This window comes from Cnephaeus nilssonii, assembly GCF_951640355.1.
Source record: "Cnephaeus nilssonii genome assembly, chromosome: 2".
Classification (NCBI taxonomy): Eukaryota; Metazoa; Chordata; class Mammalia; order Chiroptera; family Vespertilionidae; genus Cnephaeus; species Cnephaeus nilssonii.
Window position 1 is genome coordinate 25,797,896 of NC_137073.1, and position 22,658 is coordinate 25,820,553.

The 22,658-nt window shown below is 39.9% G+C and overlaps 1 protein-coding gene across 1 annotated transcript; it reads right to left on the reverse strand.

Moving 5' to 3' along the window:
• Positions 1–1,440: 1,440 nt before the first annotated feature.
• Positions 1,441–19,853, reverse strand: CEP20 (centrosomal protein 20). The gene is made up of 6 exons (XM_079792264.1): positions 19,811–19,853; positions 16,076–16,273; positions 14,084–14,168; positions 10,968–11,104; positions 3,615–3,724; positions 1,441–3,084 (listed from the first exon to the last, which is right to left on the reverse strand). The coding sequence occupies exons 1-5, from the start codon at positions 19,836–19,838 to the stop codon at positions 3,648–3,650; spliced, it is 525 nt and encodes a 174-aa protein (XP_079648390.1). The 5' UTR covers positions 19,839–19,853; the 3' UTR covers positions 1,441–3,084; positions 3,615–3,647.
• Between the last annotated feature and the right edge of the window lie 2,805 nt (positions 19,854–22,658).

A 22,658-nucleotide genomic window follows, 5' to 3' on the forward strand; every position in this document is an offset into this window, starting at 1 on the left:
TGGAGACCATAAAAAGATCAGTGGTTGTCAGGGGTTGGAGGAGAAGGAAGGATGAATAGGCAGAACGAAGAGATTTTTAGGGCAATGAAATTACTCCTAATAGTGGATACATGTCATTATACATTTGTTCAAACCCATAAAATGTACACCACCACGAGTGAACACTGATGTAAACTATAGACTTTGGGTAATGATGTGTCAATGTAGGTTGATAATTGTAAGAAATACACCCTTCTGGTAGAGGATGTTGATGGGGGAAGCTATACATGTGGGGGGTTGGGGGGACGGAGAGGGAGGAACCCAGGTATATGGGAAATCTATATCTTCCTTTCAATTTTGCTATGAATCTAAAAAATTCTATTTTTTTAAAAAAAGGTAGTTTTACCTCTTTCATTTTAAAAATAATTTAAAGAAGGCCATGATATCCTTGCAGAAGTTATTACAAAAATAAAATACCAAGTGGCTGGGAAGCATTGTCCCAAATGCCTTTAAAGGCATAAATATTAATCCTTCATGTACACTTGGCTTTAGGTTAAAAGAACACATCAGATTTTACATAATCATACAGGCATGTGAGTCATATACAAATATGTTCTTGCACATAATTATAAACCTATTAGTTTATTCTATGCAAACATATATGCTAAGCTTAAATTTATCATCTTCAAAAGCCACTCGGCTCCTGCTTTGATTGCCCAAGTTTTAAATTTCCCCTTTTCCTAAATCCCTCTTTAGTCCCAATCTCATACTATTTTTGTGTAAATCCAACATTTCTCCTGCATTTCTGGAAGATAACAGCTCCCAACAATCCCATGGGAACCCCCAACAATGATATACTAATTTAGTTTATGAATTTATGAGAACAATTTGATGGGTCCACTGTATTTATATTTGTCTTTATTTTTTAAATGTCTCAGCCCATTTATCTTTTTAAACGACTAGATTATAAATTATTTGACAGTGTTAAAATTCCTGAGTACAGAAATTTCTAGAGCAGATTTTCTTAGCTCAAGATCCTCCTTTGTGGATAATCATAAAATCTCATAGTATTTTGAAAATAGGTGTTTTTTTATTTTCCAAACATAAAGATGTAATACTAAACAAAACCATATATGGCCCTGCCATTTGCTGGCTATTTTATTTATTTATTTATTTATATTTATTAATATTTTTGTACACCCCAGTGACCAGATATTACATAACAATGTGATCATCCCAATAAATCTCATACCCATCCAGCACCACACTTAGTTATCAGAATATTATTGACTATATACATATTCCCTATGCTGTTCTTTACATCCCCATGACTACTCTGTAACAACCAATATGAACTTCTTAATCCCTTCACCTTTTTTGCCCAGTCCCCCTATCCCCCTCCCACCTGGCAACCAACAAAAAGTTCTCTGTATCTATGCATCTGTTCTGCTTGTTCATTTTGTTTGTAGATTCAATTGCTGATAGATATGTATTTATTGACATTTTATTGTTCATATTTTTAATCTTTTCTTCTTCTTCTTCTTCTTCTTCTTCAATAACACTCTTAACATTTCATATAATACTGGTTTGTCCCCCCACCACTGCCACACTATAAAGAGGTACTGTTCCAAGGTGAGATGGCTGGTGCCAAGAACACGTACAGCGTCAACCTTGCCCTACACCTGCTAACAACCAGGTTGCTGGAGATCCCAAAGGAAGGCCTGGAGAGCCTTCGCCAGGTTCTGGTCTATATCTCTGGTGACAGAACAGTCACACAAACACCCTCTGCACAAATGTGAGTTGTTTAATGTTGTTGTTGTTTTTTATTAAATGATACATCGAAGGTATAAAAGTTCTCTAGGTACAAACAAGTTACAGAATAATGCATATAAATAGACAATGAACTACATGTGACAATTCCATTTAGCTTCTATTTTGATAAATTTACATCAGTATCTAAAATGCTAAACTCCAGCATTTTTTCTTAATCTAGTGCTGCATGATGATTGCAATTCCTGAGGTAAACTTAGTGTCTCTGCTAACATCTTTATATGTAAACCAAATCCTCTGAGAAAAATTCAGGTATTTATTGTCCCACATACATTAGAATTCACAATTATAATCAGATACTACCGATTTCACTTAAAAAATGGAAATGAGCCGGGCTGGTGTGTCTCAGTGGATTGAGCGTTGACCTATGAACCAGGAGATCACACTTCCGATCAGGGCACATGCCCAGGTTGGAGGCTCAATCCCCAGTAGGGTGTGCGGAAGGCAGCTGATAGATGTTTCTCTCTCATCGATGTTTCTATCTTTCTCTCCCTCTTCCTTCCCCTCTAACTAAAAATCAATAAAAACATATTTTTAAAAAATTGAAATGAACTCTTATAATATTTCTACATCTATATATGTGACTTTAGGCCACCAGAAGGGATTCTTAAAATCCTGTGACTTGTAAAGTATGGTTTAATGGGATTCTTTTAATAATTTCCTTTATTCAGATAAAAATTCCTGGTAATAACTGAACACTGACTAGTACCAAATATATTATCAAGTTTCAATAATTTCCAAAGGCCAATTTTGCCAATTAAGCCCTTATCACTTTCCCTGTGGAAGATGTTTAAGCTAAATGCTGTCAGTATACAGCGCCAATGCAGTTGTGCTCTGAATATACCAATGACTTTGCCAGTCAGGTGCTGTCTACTGTAACAGATTTCAGTGAAATCAATCTGTAGACTCCATATTATAAAAATATCTTAATAAATATCAAAGCAGCATTTTAGAGATAGCACTAGGATAGCTCTTACTGTTTTTCTACCCAAAGAATAAAAATTGACATTTAATAAGACTTTCAGAGCCCAAATAATTAGGGGTTGGCCCTTTCATAGCTCATCTTAAAATTGCACAACTGAAGGCCACATGGAGGTTAGACAATGCCATCTTTTAAAAGGTACTTTCTGGTTTTCTCCTAAAGCCTGTCTCTTCATGCTGATTCCACATTCTTCATGTAATCAAATAAACTCTTTGTTTTACTTACAGCAAAATTAAAAGAATTAGTTCCCCCTCTAGATTTTAATTAAATCTTCCAGTAGAAGCCAAAATGATCTAAGGAAAGAAAAAGTACATTGTTACCTAGTTTAAAAGTTCAATTTTAGATAGCAATTCAGATATTTTAATCTAATTATAAATGGCTATCTGAAAAATAGCTAATCAAAAAAATCAAACTTTATAAAAATTAAAGTTTTTTTCTTGACTTTAGTGCTCTTTTCTTAAATTTTCTATAAACCCACATAATTCTAGCCTGAAGGAAATGTAATTAATGTACCATGCTAAAGAGCAGATGATATGGCTATAAAGACCTGTAATTTTTTTTTTTTTAGAAGAATGTATAGGGTACTAACATTCATTTTTCCCTTTCCTTTCTCACATCTAAGAACCTTTAAAATATTTCCTAAAAACAATACATTTTCTTTCAAGTCAAATCCAATAGCCTTGATGACAGAGTTAGTTTTTATTCACAAATGCAGTAAAGCATGAAAGACTAAGTGTTTTGCAGAAACTCAAATTTCTACAAAGTACAAATATTAGTGATGCATTTTGGCAATGAGAAAATAAATAAGTGATTTAATACATACAATTTTAAGATAAAAGATGCCCAAATGGAAATGTCATCTCTTCACGTTTTGAGAAATATGAAGATCTTCAATATTAGTATTTTTCCCCTTCTCTTTTCTTAGGTGGTCATCTGAAATTAACAGAAATGAGTGTCAATGCTTATCTCAAGTTAAAATAAGCTGTAGGCAGACACAGCTACATATATTTCAGGAAGTTATATATTTAAAGTTGCGTTCTTAGGACAGCTTAGGACAATGAAAAAAACAAAATACAACTTTTTAAACACTATTGAAAAAAATCAGAAATGTTTGTACTAGGTACTCTAATTATTCAAAAAAGCTTCTGAACTTTTTTTTTAAAGTGAATAGAGTACCCCCTGGAGTAAACCCATTGGTAAGTAGCTACAAACTTCTCTTATATGTGAGGAACAGAATTCACAAGAAAGGCCAGGGTGTTTAGCATTCTGAGGGACGTTAAAGCTCTTCAATCAAAAAGAAAAACCTTTCTTCAAATAGAAATGTCTCCCAGCAGCACTCTCTCGTGACAAGAAAACTAGCACAAGTTACATTTTCCTACGCATATCAGAAAACTATCCGAGAATTTGTAGAAAAAGTTCTTCAGCCAAAACCAAAACAATAAAGTTCCATGAGAGTTCAGAGAAGCCCAGAGCCTCTGTAACCACCCACTGTGCTCCCGCCATAGTGAAGAAGAGTCCCCAGTCACACTGCTCAGTTTCTTTTGTCATTGGGGGGGTGGGGGAGGTGGAAGAGGAGAGGGCAGAAGTGTTCTAGATTAAAAGAACCTAAAAAACTTAATACCTGCCCTAACTGGTTTGGCTCAGTGGATAGAGCGTCGGCCTGCGGACTGAAGGGTCCCAGGTTCGATTCCAGTCAAGGGCATGTACCTTGGTTGCAGGCACATCCTCAGTAGGGGGTGTGCAGGAGGCGGCTGATCGATGTTTCTCTCTCATCGATGTTTCTAACTCTCTATCCCTCTCCCTTCCTCTCTGTAAAAAATCAATAAAATATATTAAAAAAAAACTCAATACCCAATCACCCTAGCCAGTTTGGCTCAGTGGATAGAGCATCGGCCTTCAGACTGAAAGGTCCTGGGTTTGATTCCAGTCAAGAGCACATGCCGGGTTGCAGGAGGCAGCCAATCAATGATTCGCTACCATCATTGATGTTTCTATCTCTCTTCCTCCCCTTCCTCTCTGAAATCAATAAAAATATTTTTAAAAGATAAATAAATAAACAACATAAATAAAACACTTAATACCCAATGTAGACAAAAACACAATGCACAAATGAAATCCCTAGGACAATGTGAGCCCCCCCCACCATTCATCAAACATTTTTTCCAACAGAAAAAATATAACCTTTTAAAAACAATATTCTGAAATATTCTGATGAGAAAAATACAAATTTAGACAAGTTATTAGAAACATGCAATTTTAGCACCAAAAACATATAATAGTTATTCTAAATCTAAAGACAATTTGATTGCACACACAATCTTATTAATTAGTCCACAGCTGATCACTCTCAGAAATAATGTAAATACTACTACAGATCTGAATCACAGATAAAAAACAATCTCCTTCAATTTTAGGCAACTTTTTTTGGACAAAACAAAATTAATAATATCTTTAGGACATACACACTTTGGTTTTCTATAAAAGCATTATTAAAAAACGAAGTATGTTTTTCACGTACTTCTCCATAGACATGTATAAAGTTGAGCTGACAATGACTTTACAGATTATAAAGGATCTGATCTTTTATGTATAGCAACAACTACTACTTTGCCTCCAATATGACAAGTATTAATATCAGCAGCACTAATGATTGGCTACTATTTCAAAGGTAAGTGTCTATATACATCCCCTTCATTTTTTTCAGCTCTTTGAAAGCTTTGATAAAAGAAGTACATGCTTTGGACTTATTTTCAAATAAAGGAGAATTTAAGTTTACTGTTTTACATTTCAACTGGATGAGTAAGTATTTAAAAAAAAAAAGAATAAGTATTTTAACATCTTCATAATCTTGTCCATGTTGTAAAATAAAACATGTATTCTTTAAACAGTAAGCTGAGCTGAGAAAAGAAATGGAATGCTTAAGCATGTTATTGGAACATAATGCAGTATTGTGGGTGTTTTTTTGGGTTTTTTTAATTAATTTAAGAGAGGGAAGAAGAGAGAGAGAGAGAGAGAAAGAGAGAGAGAGAAAGAGGTAATTACATAAAGAGGCCAAGAAAATTTTTTATGATCAAGAAAAATAATCAGCAAAATCACTACTCTATTGGTTCAGCAGTCATCCTCATTTCTGAGTCTTCCACAGAGCTTTCCACAGAATAAGCACCAAAGCTTCACTGACTAGAACTTGACTCTCTGAAGTCTCTGGCACTTTATACAGAAAGAAGCCCTCCCCAGCCCACCCTAACCACTGTGTATAGGCTACAAGTAGTTAATCCATGACCTTCATCTCAGGAGAACTTGGGTAAGAAATACTCTACTACTTATAACTTTCTTATTAGTCATTAGCCATATTAAAGAGAATGATTATTGATTATAAAAAGCTTACAAATCACAAAAGTTATTTCTCAAGAGGCTATTTTTCCTCATTGGACTGAAAATATAAATGTCATAGGTTTGCTATGTTAACAAGTGTTAATGTGTACAATATTCACTGGTAACAATGAAACTGAGAAACCAGTATCAGTACTTATTCTTGGTGAGCATAAACTGTTAAAGCCTTTTTGGAGGAAAATTATACAATATTAGACTATTTTTTAATGCACACATGCTTTGAACCAACAATTCTACTTCTAGGCATCCAGATGAGAAATACCTGTGTGAAGAAAGAAGTAATGCTACACTGCAATACTGTAAAAGCAAAAAGTAAAAAACAGTAAAAGTACATCAGTAAAGAGTGATTAGCCACACTATGGAATACTACAAAAAGTTAAAAATGAGGGGGAAGTAGATCTACATATATTGACAAAAAATGCAAATTATAGAATAATATGTATAGTAAGTGCATATAGGGGTTGGCAAAAGTAGGTTTACATGTTCATATGGAAAAAGGCATGCAGGTTATGATTATTCCATAGCTTTCTTAACTCAAAAGAATGTTATGATGGTACAGTGCACTTAGGAACAATCTCGTAGGTGCTTAAATTGCCAGCCTTCATCATTTACACATTCTTGTAGTTTGTTATACTCAAACACACTTTGGCACAGAGTACTTACCTACTTTTGCCCACTCCTATATTTTAAAGCTTAATTGTTTTTTAAATACTAATGTGGTAATGCATGGTTCAAATTTCAAAAGGAAGATAAAAGGGTTACAAATGTGAATTTCTTTAGTCCTGTCTCTAACCACATATATCTCCTCCCAGACACAAGATATCAATTCCTTGCCTATTCCTGCAGATTTTCTATCCAGTACCTGTTTTTCTTTGATGCTGGTATTTGGAAGGTGTGTAAAATTCTTATATTAACTGTTAGTAACATTGTTTTTATATACAACTGAAGGAGGGAGGTTTGGAACAAAGAGAACTTGCCACTGGAATCCCAGAGCAGTCAGGGAAACTACAGAGCACAAAGGGCTTTTTAAAATAATGCCTTTCCCCTTTAACCTTTATGTTATAATTAAGTGTTTAATACCCTATTCTGAAATAGAGTTGCAATTTCCTGCTTCTGTTTATCATCTTACTCAAAGTTTTATATACTTTTATCTTTTTGTTTCATGTAGAAGAAAGAACTCCTTTCATTCTCGTCATGCAGGTCTTGTGGTGATAAACTCCCTCAGCTTTGTCTGTCTGGAAAAGCCTTTATTTCTCCCTCATATCTAAAGGATAACAAAAATATGTTAGCGTTTCACGAATTTGCGTGTCATCTTTGCACAGGAGCCATGCTACTCCTCTCTGTCTTGTTCCAATTTTAGTGCACATCAGTACTTGAATACACAGAAATGAGTACTGAAGGATACCCACCAAGTTGCTAATGGAGTTAACTTCTATAGAAGGGAGGGTAATGGGGGAGTTAGGGAGAAGCAGGAGGGAAGAGATTAAAGGGCATGTTACATTATATTATCTGAATGTTTAGAGATTTACTCATGTGCTTGTGTTTTGTTTTGTTTTGTTTTGTTTTGAAGTACCTGCTAAAAAGCAGTTCCTTATCCAATCCCTGAAAAGGGAACTAGGAAAACCCCATGTTCTTTAAATGATAAAGTGTACAGGAATGGCAATCAGAGGTGCTGATGCTGCTAAAAATGATCAGCTACAAGCATAAATGAGTCATTCACCTCTTAGTCTTAGTTTTCTCTAATGTAAATGAGTAGCTGGAAATGATTTCTTTTCCAATCTTCTATCAGCTCAGAAATCTAAGATATATAGAAAAATAAGTCCTAGTGAAGTCAGAAATAGCCTCAAAAAGGCCACCAGCTTTCACATCTTAAGCTAATATTTAACTCTAGGGGCCCGGTACACGGATTCGTGCACGGGTGGGGTCCCTCAGCCTGGCCTGTGCCCTCTCGCAATCCAGGACCCCTCAGGGGATTTGGACTGCCATTATAAGGGATGTAATAGTGCGCAAAGTGGCAGGCGACCAGGGAGGAGCCTGAGCCCTGGCCAGGAGCTGCGCTGCTCCCGCTCATCCTGGTCCTGCTGTGCCTGCCGCTGTGGTCGGTAGCACTGCGGGAAGACAGGAAAGGCTGTAGCCGTGAGCCCAGCGTCTGGTGCCCATTGGTCAGCTGAGTGGTGCTCCTGTTGTGGGAGCGCACTCACCACCAGGGGGCAGCTCCTGCGTTGAGCATCTGCCCCCTAGTGGTCAGTGCATGTCATAGTGACCAGTCAAATGGTCGATCGGTTGACCAGTTGCTTAGGGTTTTATATATATACTAGAGGCCCGGTGCACGAAATTTGTGCACTCGGAGGGGGGAGGTCCCTCAGCCCGGAATGCACCCTCTCGCAGTCCAGGAGCCATTAGTTGGACATCCTTAGCGCTGCCACGGAGGTGGGAGAGGCTCCCACCACTGCTGCTGCACTAGCCAGCCACGAGCCCGGCTTCTGGCTGAGTGGCGCTCTCCCTGTGGGAGCACACTGACCACCAGGGGACAGCTCCTGCATTGAGCATCTGCCCCCTGGTGGTCAGTGCGTGACATAGCAACCAGTCGTTCTGCTGTTCAGTCGATTTGCATATTAACCTTTTATTATATAGGATAATGTCTTATTATGGGCAAGTCCTCTAATTCAATTTTTCACTTGAGCCTGAAGCTAAAATTGCCCTTAGCTCAAAAATCTGCATACCACTGAGACACATCTTGGTGAGGCTCATTCTGAACCCCGACACTGTTCTATTATGTGTATAAGTATTGGGAACCATCTTATCTCTTTAGTGAAAGGAATCTTTTGTTATGTTACAATGATTAATTTTATCTCATGAGTTGTGTTTTGGCTTCAAGCCTTTATCTAGTATTCATGCAGCAACTTCAGCTCTTCTGTTCAATATTTACCTGGCATATCTTTTATTTTCTCTAAATCTTTCTAGATTTTTATGTATTAGATAGGAATAGCCCATGGGCACAGACAATAGTCTGGCAAAGGCCTGGAAGGGGCGGGTGCAGGGTGAAGGAGATCAATGGGAAAAACTAAAAACTAAAACAAAGGGACATCTGTAATACTTGCAAGAATAAAGATACATTTTAAGTAAAGGAAAATATCTTAGTTGAAAAGTTTTATATGAAATAATATAAATAATTGCTCTACACTGTACTTTATATTCTCAACACCTCTCAAAGAGATATTAATTGACCTTATGTTCACTGACTGCAGAACTGACTTCCACCATGCTGACCCAGCACTGACTGCCATGGAGGTTGCGATCAGACCCTGCTTTTCTCTCCCGGCCTCTTCCCATGCCTAATTGCAGCCCCCTCGGCAGTCAGTGCTGGGTCGCTGAGGCACCTGCAGCATGGCAGTCAGTGCTGGGTCGCCAGAACTGACTTCCACCATGCCGACCCAGCACTGACTGCCACGGGGGCTGCGATCAGACCCTGCTTTTCTCTCCAGGCCTGGTCGCAGCCCCCTTGGTAGTCAGTGCTGGGTCGCTGAAGTGCCCACAGCACTGACTGCAGGACTGACTTCCGGTGTTTGGTCGAGCCTTCGGTCTTGATAATCAGCTGTCTGAAACCCACCTGACCTTTGTGTTTTAACTTATTTTTTAATGTTTGTATTGGTTTTAGAGAGAAGGTAGGGGAAGAGAGAGATAGAAACATTCATGATGAGAGAGTATTACTGATCGGCTGCTTCTTGCATGCCCCCTACTAGGAATTGAGCCCAAATCCAGGCATGTGCCCTGACCAGGAATAGAACTGTGACCTCCTTATTCATGGGTCGACACTCAACCACTAAGCAGCACTGGCCAGGCCCACATGACCTTTTTAAAAATAGAGATCAATTCTCTCTCACAGTAAGACAGTGAGCTCTAAACCATTTAGTTCAGATTATCAAATTGAAGTCCTACTGCTGATTTAATAAAAAACAAGCTCATTTAAAGAGTGCATTCTGGCCGAAACTGGTTTGGCTCAGTGGATGGAGCGTCGGTCTGCGGACTGAAGGGTCCCAGGTTCGATTCCGGTCAAGGGCATGGACATTGGTTGCGGGCACATCCCCGGTGGGGGGTGTGCAGGAGGCAGCTGGTCGATGTTTCTCTCTCATCGATGTTTCTGGCTCTCTGTCCCTCTCCTTTCCTCTCTGTAAAAAATCAATAAAATATATTTTAAAAAAAAAAAAAGCAATTCCACTTTAAAAAAATAAAAATAAAAATAAATAAATAAATAAATAAATAAATAAATAAAAATAAAGAGTGCATTCTGAAAGAAATATGAACTATTCTCCTAAGATTTTATTTGTAGATACCTGCCGTTTTACCACAAAAAGTATCCTGAAAATGCAAAGGACATATAAACCTGTGACTTCTCTATCTGTATTCAACATTTTTGCCTCTTTTTAGTCTTAGGGGAAAACACATGATGATTCTACAGAAAGCTATTTATTCAGTATGCTAAGAACTAAGCTGCTCCAGAAAGTACAAATTTATATGAAATTCAGGTTTTTCAACACTTCTATAGAGAAATTATACCTAAAAACTTTGTCCAGTCATTCACCCGCCTTCCCCCAAGATTCTCTTTCCAAAAAGCTTTTTGTTTTTTGTTTTTGGAGGATAAACAACATGAGTTAAAACTATATTAGATATAAGTGGAATTAAACTATGACTCAAAAGCTTGGGAAAATCTATTCCAAAGATAAAAATATATAAGAAGGAAATATCCTTGCTAACAGCTAAATGATAAATTTCAGAAAGCTCATACCCATTTGTTCTCTTCCACTAGGTTGTCTACCAGGATTTGGGTTTAGAGGCTGAAGTGAAGATCCTTTCAGAAATGTATGTTGGATGCCATCCTTAGTTCCATGCAAGAAGTGAGCTAAAATCCCATATAAAAGAGGTCTATAGCAGGAAGAAAACCAAAATCAATTAAATTTGCATGAATAGGAAAAGCTTAAAACTATGCTTTAAAAGGTAGCCTCTGACACTAAAATAGCCAAGTAATTCACTAGGCTTATAAAATAAGGTTGCATGGTTATTATACAAATTGTAAACTGTTCATGCTTTTTAAATTTAAAAGTGCTATTTTACTCTAAAGATGATTTTTAAACCCAGGGAGAAAATGTTAACGCCTTAAATCGCATCTAAACTGAAATACAATTTCAATCAATACACAGGAGGAATTCAGCTTTTAAACTCCAAAATCCAGTATAAAAATTTTCAGTACCTAATACTCACCAATACACAATAGGTATTCAATAAACCCTTATTGCATTAATAATCCTTGCCTAGAGAAGGTCTTATGTCCCAAGAGACATACTGCCTTTGCCATTTGATCTCAGAAAGATTTTTTTTTTACTTGATTTCAGAGAAGAAGGAAGAGGGAGAGATAGAAACATCAATGATGAGAGAGAATTGTCGATTGGCTGCCTCCTGCACAACCCCTACTGGGGACTGAGCTCAAAATCCAGGCATGTGCCTGACTGGGAATCGAACTGTGACTTCCTGGTTCATAGGCTGACACTCAACTACTAAGCCACACCGGTTGGGCATCGAGATTCTTAATGTCCCAGTCTCATAAATGTTTCCTTCTCTGTAAGTTAGGGTAAGTGTAAACCCTACCTTATAGGGTTATTATGGACCAAATGAGTTAATAAATGTCAAGTGTTTAGAACTGTGCCTGGCACATATTAAATGATATGTAAATGTCAGCTATATGGGAGTTGGGTAAGAATTAATATTTAAAAAGCTACTTTAGTTTACAAAACATTTCTGCCTCTTTTCAGTTTACCCTCACCTTGTGATGTCATAATCATCATCCCCAACTTATGAGAAAAACCAAAGCTCAAAATGAATTTGCTAGAAATCCCTCAGCTAATAAGTAAACAAACTTTATACCTGAACCCAAGTCCCATACTCTTTTCAGTATGCTGCCTGGGATTTATATTCCTGCTCTTGCACAAACAGAAGCTGCCCTGCTGACAACAGAGCTACAACAAATGTTTTCCTTCATTTCTTTTTTTTTTTTTTTAATATATTTTATTGATATTTTACAGAGAGGAATGGAGAGGGATAGAGAGCTAGAAACATCGATGAGAGAGAAACATCGACCAGCTGCCTTCTGCACACCCTCTACTGGGGATGTGCCCGCAACCAAGGTACATGCCCTTGACCGGAATCGAACCCGGGACCTTTCAGTCCGCAGGCCAACGCTCTATCCACTGAGCCAAACCGGTTTCGGCTGTTTTCCTTCATTTCTAATCTCATAATTGAAAACAAAATTTAATGGATTGAGTTTTTTGAGATATCTATTTACTTATTAGTAGGTGTGATGGTTTAAATTATGACATTCCTTTCCCTTCAAAAGGTGGTGCCTAATTGCCCTCCCCTTGAATGTGGGCTAAACTCACTTGTAATGAATCAAGTTCGTTTAAGTAACAGCACTCTGCAACTTTAGAGACTAGGATATTATAGCATTGCGGCTTCATTGTGTGAGTCATCAGCATGGAGATATCATTAAAGACTCAAGAATACTTAGAAAGCCCTAGCTGGTTTGGCTCAGTGGATAGAGCATCAGCCTGTGGACTGAAAGGTCCCGGGTTCAATTCTGGTCAAGGGCACATGCTTGGGTTGCAGGCTCAATCCCCAGTAGGGGGCATGCAGGAGGCAGCCAGTCAATGATTATCTCTCATCACTGATGTTTCCATCTCTCCCTTTCCCTTCCTACCTGAAATCAATAAAAATATATTTTAAAAAAAAAAGAGAGAATACTTAGAAAAGTGGGCAGCGGGACAAGAAGAAAAGGACAAAACTTGGGGAGTGCCCACAATTTAAAGGAACCCCAAAGGAACCAATAAAGACACTGATAACACCATTAGGGAGGCAGGAAAAATCAAGACAGTAAAGGATCACAAAAGACAAAACATTTTTATGACAAAAAATGTCTTAAGGAAGAGTGAAATCATTATTACAAAATGCTGCAGAAACTCAAGAAGCGACTTGGTACAAACTACAGGATAAAAGTGGCATATGAACCATTTCATACAAAGATTTGTGGGAAAGTTCATTTTAATTGGTATGTCATTTAAAATATTTTTATGGTAAAATAATTCCACCATGAAGTAAGATGAAAAAATTCAACAAATTTTTTGAAAGAGAAAACATACTGTAAGACTTAAGAGCAATTCCTTGCTAGGAAAAGACTTCTTTGAGCCATGTTCCCAGGTGCCTATAGTAGTATGCTTTTTTTTTTTTTTTTGCCATTCAGGGATCCTCTGGAAAATGTTTAGTTACCACTGAAGTAGGAAAAGAACTAAGAAACTACTAGAAAGTGGTTGTTCTTCTTCTTAAGAGCATAGTTTTTTGTAAATGGTGTGGGGAGAATTTAAGATGCAGGGAAGACCACAGAGTGGATACTAAAATAAAAGCAGAGGGTTGATTTTTCACTAAGTTAAGTGGTAAAATGGAGAATGAACAGTAGCTTGGGATTGGAGGGTTTTTTTTGGAGAGGGGAAATCTGAGTACGTAACTAAATTGAAATGAAGGAAGCTATGGGGAGGACGAGTTAAATCTGAGGAAGAAAATGACTGACAGAGCAAAAGCATCAGAAGAAAAAAAGGACGGATCAAGAAGCCAAGAGGAGTGCCCCTTAGAAAGGGGTAGGGCTATTCAGTCCTCTGAAACCAGGGGGATTTTAGCTCCAGAGAGCAGAGACCTCATCTGACCCATTTATTGCTGCATACCTTGGATTTGGTGCAGTGCTAGACAAACACTAGACCAAAATAAATACCTGTTGGATTAAAATGAAATAAAACCACCACTATGAGATTGTGACTCCAATACAACAATATCTGAAAGTTTATTTTAAAAATAAGTTCTTACATTGTATTATCCTTTGATTCTTCAAATGCATTTAGTTCTCGGATGAGAAATTGCCGGTCCAGTGGAACTACAGGTTGACCAGATTCTAGGGGGGAAAAAATTATGAAAACGCTGAGTCTTTATCAATATAAAAAGCAAACATGATTTTGATACATACTTACCAGATATACACATTTTTCAGATTTTGGAAAATAATGATGGCAGATCCAACTTATGCTTTTATGACTTTCAAATTATTTTGTTAAATAAATAGCTTAGTATGGGTGATTTCATCTAAACTCATTTTTAATCTAATTTTTGGTTAGGGAAATACTGTTTCTGCAATACTAGGCTTCAGCAGTCTGTTTTTGTGAATTCAACACATGACAGTACCAATATCCATTTGGTGGCAATAATTCTAAGAATAAAATTAACCCAAATATTAAATGCTGGCAAGGATATAGAGCAACTGAAAACCTCATACTTTATTAGTAGGAGAGCAAAAATGGTATAGGCACTATCTATAGTTGAGAAGTTTCTTATCCAGGTAAACATATACTTATAACACACAACCTAGCAATTCCACTCTTAGCTCTTTACCCAAGAGAGACTAAAACCTATGTTCACAAAAACCTTTTGTGAATGTTTATGACAGCTAGATTCATAATTGCCAAATGTCCATCAACTGACACAATGGAATGCTATTCAGGGAAAGAAAAAAGTCGACAGTATTGTGCTATGAAAGGAAGCCAACTCCAAAGTCTACATCCTATATGGTTCTATTTATAGGACATTCTGGAAAAGGCAAATGATAGGCAGAGATAACAAGAGGTCAGTGGTTGCTAGGGATAAGGGGTAGGTAAAGAGGTTGACTACAAAGGGCACAGAAAATTTGGGGGGTGATAAAAATGTTCTATATTGTGACTGTGGTGGTAGATACACAACTGCATGCACTTGACAAAATCCACAGAACTTTATACTAAAAAAAGTAAAATATATTGTATGTTGCATATATTTCAATTTTTTTTTAAAAAGCCAAGGCATTTAATATGAAACTTGACTACTGTCACTGTATTTCACTCTAGGGAAGCTCAAGTCCAAGACATGTAATTAATGATATTTTCATAATGTTCTTCTTTCTGAGTATTAATGGTATTATCCAAACATCTATAACAAAGGGAGGAAAGTGGAGATACTGATATTAAAGTTCCTTAAACCAATAAAAATTATCAGTTTTTATTCAATTAAGTCGTGCTTAATATTAAATAAAAGTTCTATAATGGAAAGTTCTGGCATCACAAAGAATTCATTCTCTCTTCCAAAAATCTATGAGTTCTTTTCTTTGACAAGGACATTTTTAAGGCATGAAATAGTTTAAAGCATAGATTAACCTTAAGGGAATTAGCCCTGGAAATGTGGGTCAGCTGGTTGGAGCATCGTCTCGTACACGACAAGGTTGTAGGTTTGATTCCCAGTCAGGTTACATACCCAGGTTTCGGGTCTGATCCCCGATTGGGGCATGTTTGGGAGGCAACTGATCAATGTCTCTCCCTCCCTCTCTAAAAAAGGCTAAAAACACACAAAAAACCTTAAGGGAATTCAAGTATGTACAGGGTGGGGCAAAAGTAGGCTTATATGTCCTAATCACTCAGATGATTTTATGTCCTAGTCCAGTGATGGGCAACCTTTTGAGCTTGGTGTGTCAAACTTCGCCAAAAAACTGAGCATAACTCGGGTAGTGTGTCACTTTGAGGAAAAAACATTATTTCGCAAATGTTTCATCCTCAGGAGCAGCAAATGTTTCATCCTCGGCATGCGGCCGCCTCAGCGGCCGCGTGTCATCAGAAATGGCTACACGTGTCAGTGCTGACACGCGTGTCATAGGTTCGCCATCACTGTTAGTCTCTCAGATGACGCTCTTTTGTAATGGAATTAGATTTCCAGGCTAAATACTTAGAATTGGTGGAAGGGAAGAAGCAGATTTTGCCTCACGTGACTAATGATACCTCTTACCTGCAATGAGAACAGACGATGTATACTTATATTTGTTGAATTCCAAATACTCCCGAATCAATTCATTAATAAGAAGGTTTTCATGAGACAATGTTGGTCGGGGTTCACTTTCATCATCTAGGGCTTTGAAAACTTCGGCTCGAATTCTCGCTTTTAAATGCCCTAAGACTCCTCTTTTTTCCAAGGTGTCCTTTAAAACTGTTAAATATAAAACATTAATGCTTCATGTCATTCTTAGGCTTACTTTAAAGAAAATGGTTTAAAAGGTAAACGGCCTAACAACAGCTTTCAATCTAAACACTGTGATGAACTGAACAATGATCACATTAGCTATCACAAGCCATGTTTGTAATAAAAAATAAAGTCCCCAAGTTGCAATGATGTACTATTTTAATGTATTTAAACAAATTCAAGTTTATTCTTCCAACATTGTCACATTCCTGGTTGAGGAAAAAAGGGGGACTAGAACTATAGTCAGCACACTTGGACCTGAACTTAACCTCCAGTGTCTCATATATTTTCTAGAGTATTTATCACTGCAGACAGGTTCTGCGTGTCCCTAAAAACCTCTGGTCCAGAAAAATTACGATTAAAGATTATAAGTACACTCCACAAAAGGAAGGAATGTGCCCTGCCTTTTGTATAAAAACCTTTGATATCCAGAACTCTTGGGGAATGGCTCATTCTAAATGAAAAGGTGGGTTTTGTGTTTGGGCTATTTTGTTTTGTTTGTTTTTTAATGAAAATTGTGCATTAATTCCTTAAAACAAAAGGATTTTGAACTTTTAAGCCTCGTTAGAAATCTAACACAGAGTTTATCTGCCATCTTGAGAAGTCAAGGATATATATGCTCAATGTTACCTAACTTCTTTATGAACAAGGGTCATTATAACAAATATCAGTAGTTGTGATAATGAAATTTAGCAATAAATATTAGTATGGATAGTAAAGGTATATGGCTGAATTGGCACCATCACTTGCAGGGGTCTACAACCTTCTTTTTTTTTTCAAATTGTCCCTAATGGCTAACTAACTAAGAACTCCAGAGCACCAACACATCTCACCCACAGTGCCTAGACCAGTGGTCGGCAAACCGCGGCTCGCTAGCCACATGCGGCTCTTTGGCCCCTTGAGTGTTCTAACGCCACTTCTTCAAAATAGACTCGCCCAGGCCGAAAACCGACTTCTGCGCATGGGCCACGAAGTTTCAATCGCACTGTACGTGCGCGCCCGCACGTGGTATTTTGTGGAAGAGCCACACTCAAGGGGCCAAAGAGCCGCATGTGGCTCGAGCGTGAGCCGCAGTTTGCCGACCACTGGCCTAGACCAAAGTAAGAGCTCAATAAATGCTACCTAGGAGCATTATAATACAGTGCTGTATACTACTGGGTGTAATAAATATAGTTTAATACTGTACTGTACCCTGTCAAAGGCACCAAATAAGTAAACAATAATGAAAATTCATAAAGAGAGCCCAGGAACCCAAGTGTTTTTTAAGCTTTGATAAATAACAATAAAAACCTTGCCTGGCCCTTGCCAGTTTGGCTCAGTGGATAGAGCGTCGGCCTGCGGACTGAAGGGTCCCAGGTTCGATTCCGACCAAGGGCACATGCCCTGGTTGCGGGCTCAATCCCCAGTAGGGGGCGTGCAAGAGGCAGCCAATCAATGATCCTCTTTCATCATTGATGTTTCTCTCCCTTTTCCTTCCTCTCTGAAATCAATAAAGAAATATATTATAACAACAACAACAAAAAACCTTGCCTGGCCGGCATGGCTCAGTGGTTGAGTGTTGACCTATGAACCAGGCACCATTCGATTCCCGGGTTCGACTCCTGGCCGGCCCCAGTTTTGGGCTCGATCCCCAATGTAGGGCATGCAGGAGGCAGCCAATCAATGATTCTCTCTCATCATTGATGTTTCTATCTTTCTTTCCCTCTCCCCCTTCCTCTCTGAAATCAATAAAAATATATATTTTTTAAAAACCTGGTCATATGTTTAAAGAGGTACAATCTAGATTAGACTTTAACCTTTTTTACCCTTATTTTAAAATCATCCTCTCAAACTTTTGTGCAGGCATGTTAAGTACATTCAGTTATCACCAAATCAGTCTTTGTAATAGGCCCATAAAAGGAACGTACAAACTTATCGTATTCTTAGGATCATAACCTAACCCCTGTTCTCTAATTCCATCTTTGGAAGTTTCATAGAGATATTTTTCCCACTGGCAAGGATCTCGTCCCAATTACTCTGTAAGCACACAGCACAGTCTCAAACTCAGCAGAGAAATGAATGAAGCTGGAGTTAAGAAACCTAGCATATCTCATCATCACCTCGGGAGCTGATCACCTACTTGGGCCTCAGTTGCCTCTCCAACAAGAGTTCTGCCTCTCAGAGACAAAACCAAGTGAGGTGGAAAAATGTGAAAATGCTTAAAAAAAAAAAAAAAAGGTAATCGCTCATAAAACATAAGTGATTGGCACACACATTTTCAGTGAGTTTCTCTTGGACACAAAGCATATTCAGAACTGGGGCATGCAGGAGAAAAAAAAAAAACATAAAGGGCTCCCTACATCTGTGCAGGGCGCCCCCAATTCCCAACTCAATAACAAAGTTCTTCTAGGGTCCCCTGTCATTTTTGCCCTTCCCTCTAGGCGCGTGCTTAAAACACTGTGCCATAACAACTTCTTCAGAAACAGGTTCATAACCTGGTGTGTATCCCTGAGCACCTAACTCCTCTGAAGTTGTGTGCAATACTGTGTGTGACGTGTTTCCTAGGAAGAGGCCTCGGCGATTTCCGGGAAGGCTGTCCTTGCGGCCAAGGCATGCCCAGTGCCACAAATGTCCATTCATACCAACGGGGACTGATCATCTCCAAGAGATGCATCCCCTCCCGGCCAAATCTCTAAGAATCACCGATATAGGCACGTCCCCAGAAAACTGGACCTGGTTCCATCAGCGGGGCAGGGCAGTGTCAGGCCGTGATTGAGACCTGAGCTCTGGGGCGGCATTATCTAGTTCCCACCCTCTGCCTCCTTCTGGCTCCATCATTCAGGGCGAGCTATTCCCCCTCTCAGCACCCCAACTTCCTCATCTATGGAGTGGGCACAGGGTTGTCAGTGGGATCAAGTGTATAACACAGGGGCTGGGCCCTGCCTGGCCTATAAGGCGTCATCCCTGGTAATGGTAATTATTACTACTACCCGCCTGGACATCTGCGTCAGAACTAACGGTGTGCAAATGTTACCAGTTTAAGGGCTCTCGCCTTTGTGGAACTTTCCCGAAAAAAGACAGCAGAATGGCCAGGCCAGGCCCGATGGAAAGTCGGGCCCCATCTCCCAGGTTGTCAAGATGCAGAAATAGCTGAGGGTTGTGCCTACCACCTAGAACGGTTGTGGCGACTGTGAATGTTATCCTCGCGTGAACGGCCCACGCCAAGGCGAGTCCGGAAAAAGGCGCCAGAGGCCCAAGGCGCAGGACTGCAGACCTCCCAGGTACCTGCAGAGTTTGCGACTCTTGCTCCAGCCGAAGCCGGTTTAAAAACTGCCCCGTGCAACCCCTTCCCTCCAGGGTCCTAGCACAGCGGCCACCGCAGCAGCCGGCTGCGCAGGCCCTGGCGCCGCAGAGAGACCGCCCGGAAAGGCTGACTCCTCTCCGCGCGCCCTCCTTTCCACCCATCCTTCTCACGGGCTGCGGACCAGCTGCATTCCACCTGGCAAGCCCCCGACTCGCACTCACCAGCCTTCAGCTCGGTGACAGTCGCCATTTTTAACGGCCGCCAGGGGCGCGTCCCGGCGCTGCGCACGCGCAGCCCCGCCCCGCCGCGGCATGGTCTGTAGCCAATAAACGCGCCGCTCTCGCCGCGCCTGGCCCCGCCCCTCTCAGTTGACGCGATTGGGTGGGCGGTGACTGTCCGGAGACCCCAACAATCAGCGAGCGCTCCGGGCGGGCGGAGGGAGGAGAGAGGGGGAACGGGGACAGCAGCAGGTCGGAGCCCTTACCTGTGGGGGTTGCAGGTACCTCAGTGCTAACGTTAGCCCCGTCAGCCTTTCCTGATGTGCCCATTGCTCGTCTCCGCAGCCTCAAGTACTAATTGTTAATAGTTACCATGTATTAAGCCTGAGCTTTTAAAGCTTAAGCATGCATTAGAAGCATCTGGAAGACCTGTTAAAACAGGTTACCCGGGATTAAATTCTGATTCAGTAAATCCGGGGTGAGGTCCAAGAATTGCATTTCTAACACGTTCCAGAGGACACGCGGATGCTGCTACTCTGGGGATCACACCTTGAGAACCACTGTATTAAGTGCTTACTCTGAGCCTGTCACTGTGCTAAAGGCTTTACACACATTAGTTCATTGATTTTTTCCCCCCTATTATTACTCCCAATTTACAGAGGAGAAAACTTGAGCATTTGATAACTGAAGAGACTTCACCAAAATCACCCGCAAATGGTGGAGGTGAGGTTTGAATCCAGGCCTCTTGCTCTTCAAAGCTTGTTCCCTGCCACTGATACGTAATACTATTAGGCAAATGCATAAGAAGCCCAAGAGCTATTTGTAAAAATAATTGATGAATGAATAAGCTCTAGCATCCCAAGGAAATGAAGGAAAAGGAAATGGTAATAATGGTAATAAAGTACCCCAAACTGAGTGTGAAGTCCTATGAGTCCAGTTGCTTTGCCAAGAAGGCTAATATCTATGACCTCGATCCTAGAACAGTGCTCTTTAGATTGCTGGTCTTAACCCAATAGTGGCTTTTGAAATCTATTTATTGTGGATCCCAATAAGCGTATTTTCAATGAAATGGAATAAATAGGAAACAAGTGTTGTTGTTTTTTGAAACTTTTGTTTGGGGTATATATGCGTATTCTGGTTCCTGGTGTAATTCTTAAAGTGGGTAGCAGTCAAAAAGTTTGAAAGCCATTGTAACCTACAGGAATCCATTTCTGTTCCAAACTAATTTTGACCTGGGACACAGATCTGTCCTGCTACCTTAGAAAGGTCCTGTCACACTTGCCTATTCTGTAAAACCCACAGTGCCTGAATTCCTGGCCAGCATCTGAAGAGATGTAAAAGGTTTAACTACATCCTGTAGGTAGAATGTTTGAGCTCTTCAGAGAAAAGCACTCCTGAATATACTGATGATGAACTCGGAGAGAGCGAGGCAAACAAAGATGGAATTGATTGACCAGTAGTGGTAATCATATAATAACTAACAGCCATTGCCACTCTGTGTGGCAGGCACTGCTCTAAGCTGTACTTTAAGTCCTCAACAACAACTCTATGAGGCAGATCCACAACAATCATCTAAAGTACAATTTCATTTAAAAAACATACTGAAATTGAGTAATGCACTGCGTTGGTAGGAGGTGGGGAAACATGCATTACATACCTAGCTGGTAGGCGGGTAAATTGGCCCCACCTTCTCAGAAGGCTGTTTGGCCATACTTATTCAACCTTTCACACCCTTTGACCCACCAATTCTAGTTTTAAGTATGTACCTTACAGCCCTAGCTAGTTTGGCTCAGTGGGTAGAGTGTTGGCCCACGGATCCTTCAATTCCATCAAGGGCACGTACCTCAGTTGCAGACACAATCCCGGAGGCAACCAGTCAATGTCTCTCTCCTATGGGTGTTTCTCTCTCTGTCTCTTCCCCTCCCTTCCACATTTTCTAAAAATCAATAGAGAAAATATCCTCGGGTGAGAATTAACAACAACAACAAAAAGAATGTACCTTATGGAAACAGTCCCACCTAATTATGAAGGATGTGTGTGTAAGAATATTCATGAGTATTCATTGTCGCGCTGTTTATAGTAGAAATGTCTATCTACCTATCAGAATGGCTGAAAGAAAAACAACTGTCAATAAGAAGACCGAATACTGGGGAATATGCATATCTTGCTGGTGGTATAGTCACTTCAGAAACCAGTTTGGCAACTGCTTATTAAGTCAAATGTACACTTACCATACAACCCAGTAATCCCACTCCTAGGTGTTTACCCCTGAGAAGTAAAAAACATATGTCCATACAAAAGGCAGTATGCAATTATAGCAGATTTATTCATAATTTCCCAACTGGAAATGACACATTGTCTTCCAACTGGTGAATGGTTATAAACTAGCTATCCTATATAATAAAAGGCTAATATGCAAATAGACCAAACAGCAGAACAACTGAATAACCAAACAATTGGTCGCTATGATGTGCACTGACCACCAAGGAGAGCGCGCGGAACATGGCAGGTGTCAGCAGCAGGCAGCAGAGCACGGAACACGGTGGGCGTCGACCACAGCGAGTTGGTGGAGCAGGTGAGTGGGGTGCCAGACCAAGGCGGGGTGCCGGTCGCTGTCATGGGGTGAGCCTCTGGTGGTTACTGAAGATTCTTTGCTCCCACTTGCCGCAGTCCCACCCGGCATTTGCATCTGCTGCCGGCGCCAGCCCCACTCACACGCACTGCCAGAGCCAGAGCTGCCGCTCGCACCCACTGCCAGCACCTGGTGCTGGTCCCGATCACTCAGGGCTGGCAGTGGGTGCAAGCGGTGGCTGCCAGCCCTGATCGCCCCTGAGGGCTTCTCCATCTCCCC

Excerpts from the sequence above, each read along its gene's own strand:
- CEP20 (XM_079792264.1), bottom strand. The coding sequence starts at position 19,838 with ATGGCGACTGTCACCGAGCTGAAGGCTG. Across the intron at positions 11,105-14,083 it reads GAATCAAAGGATAATACAAT|ACCTCTTTTATATGGGATTT; the intron begins GTAAGAACTTAT and ends TTCCTGCTATAG. Across the intron at positions 3,725-10,967 it reads TAGTGGAAGAGAACAAATGG|ATGACCACCTAAGAAAAGAG; the intron begins GTATGAGCTTTC and ends TGTTAATTTCAG.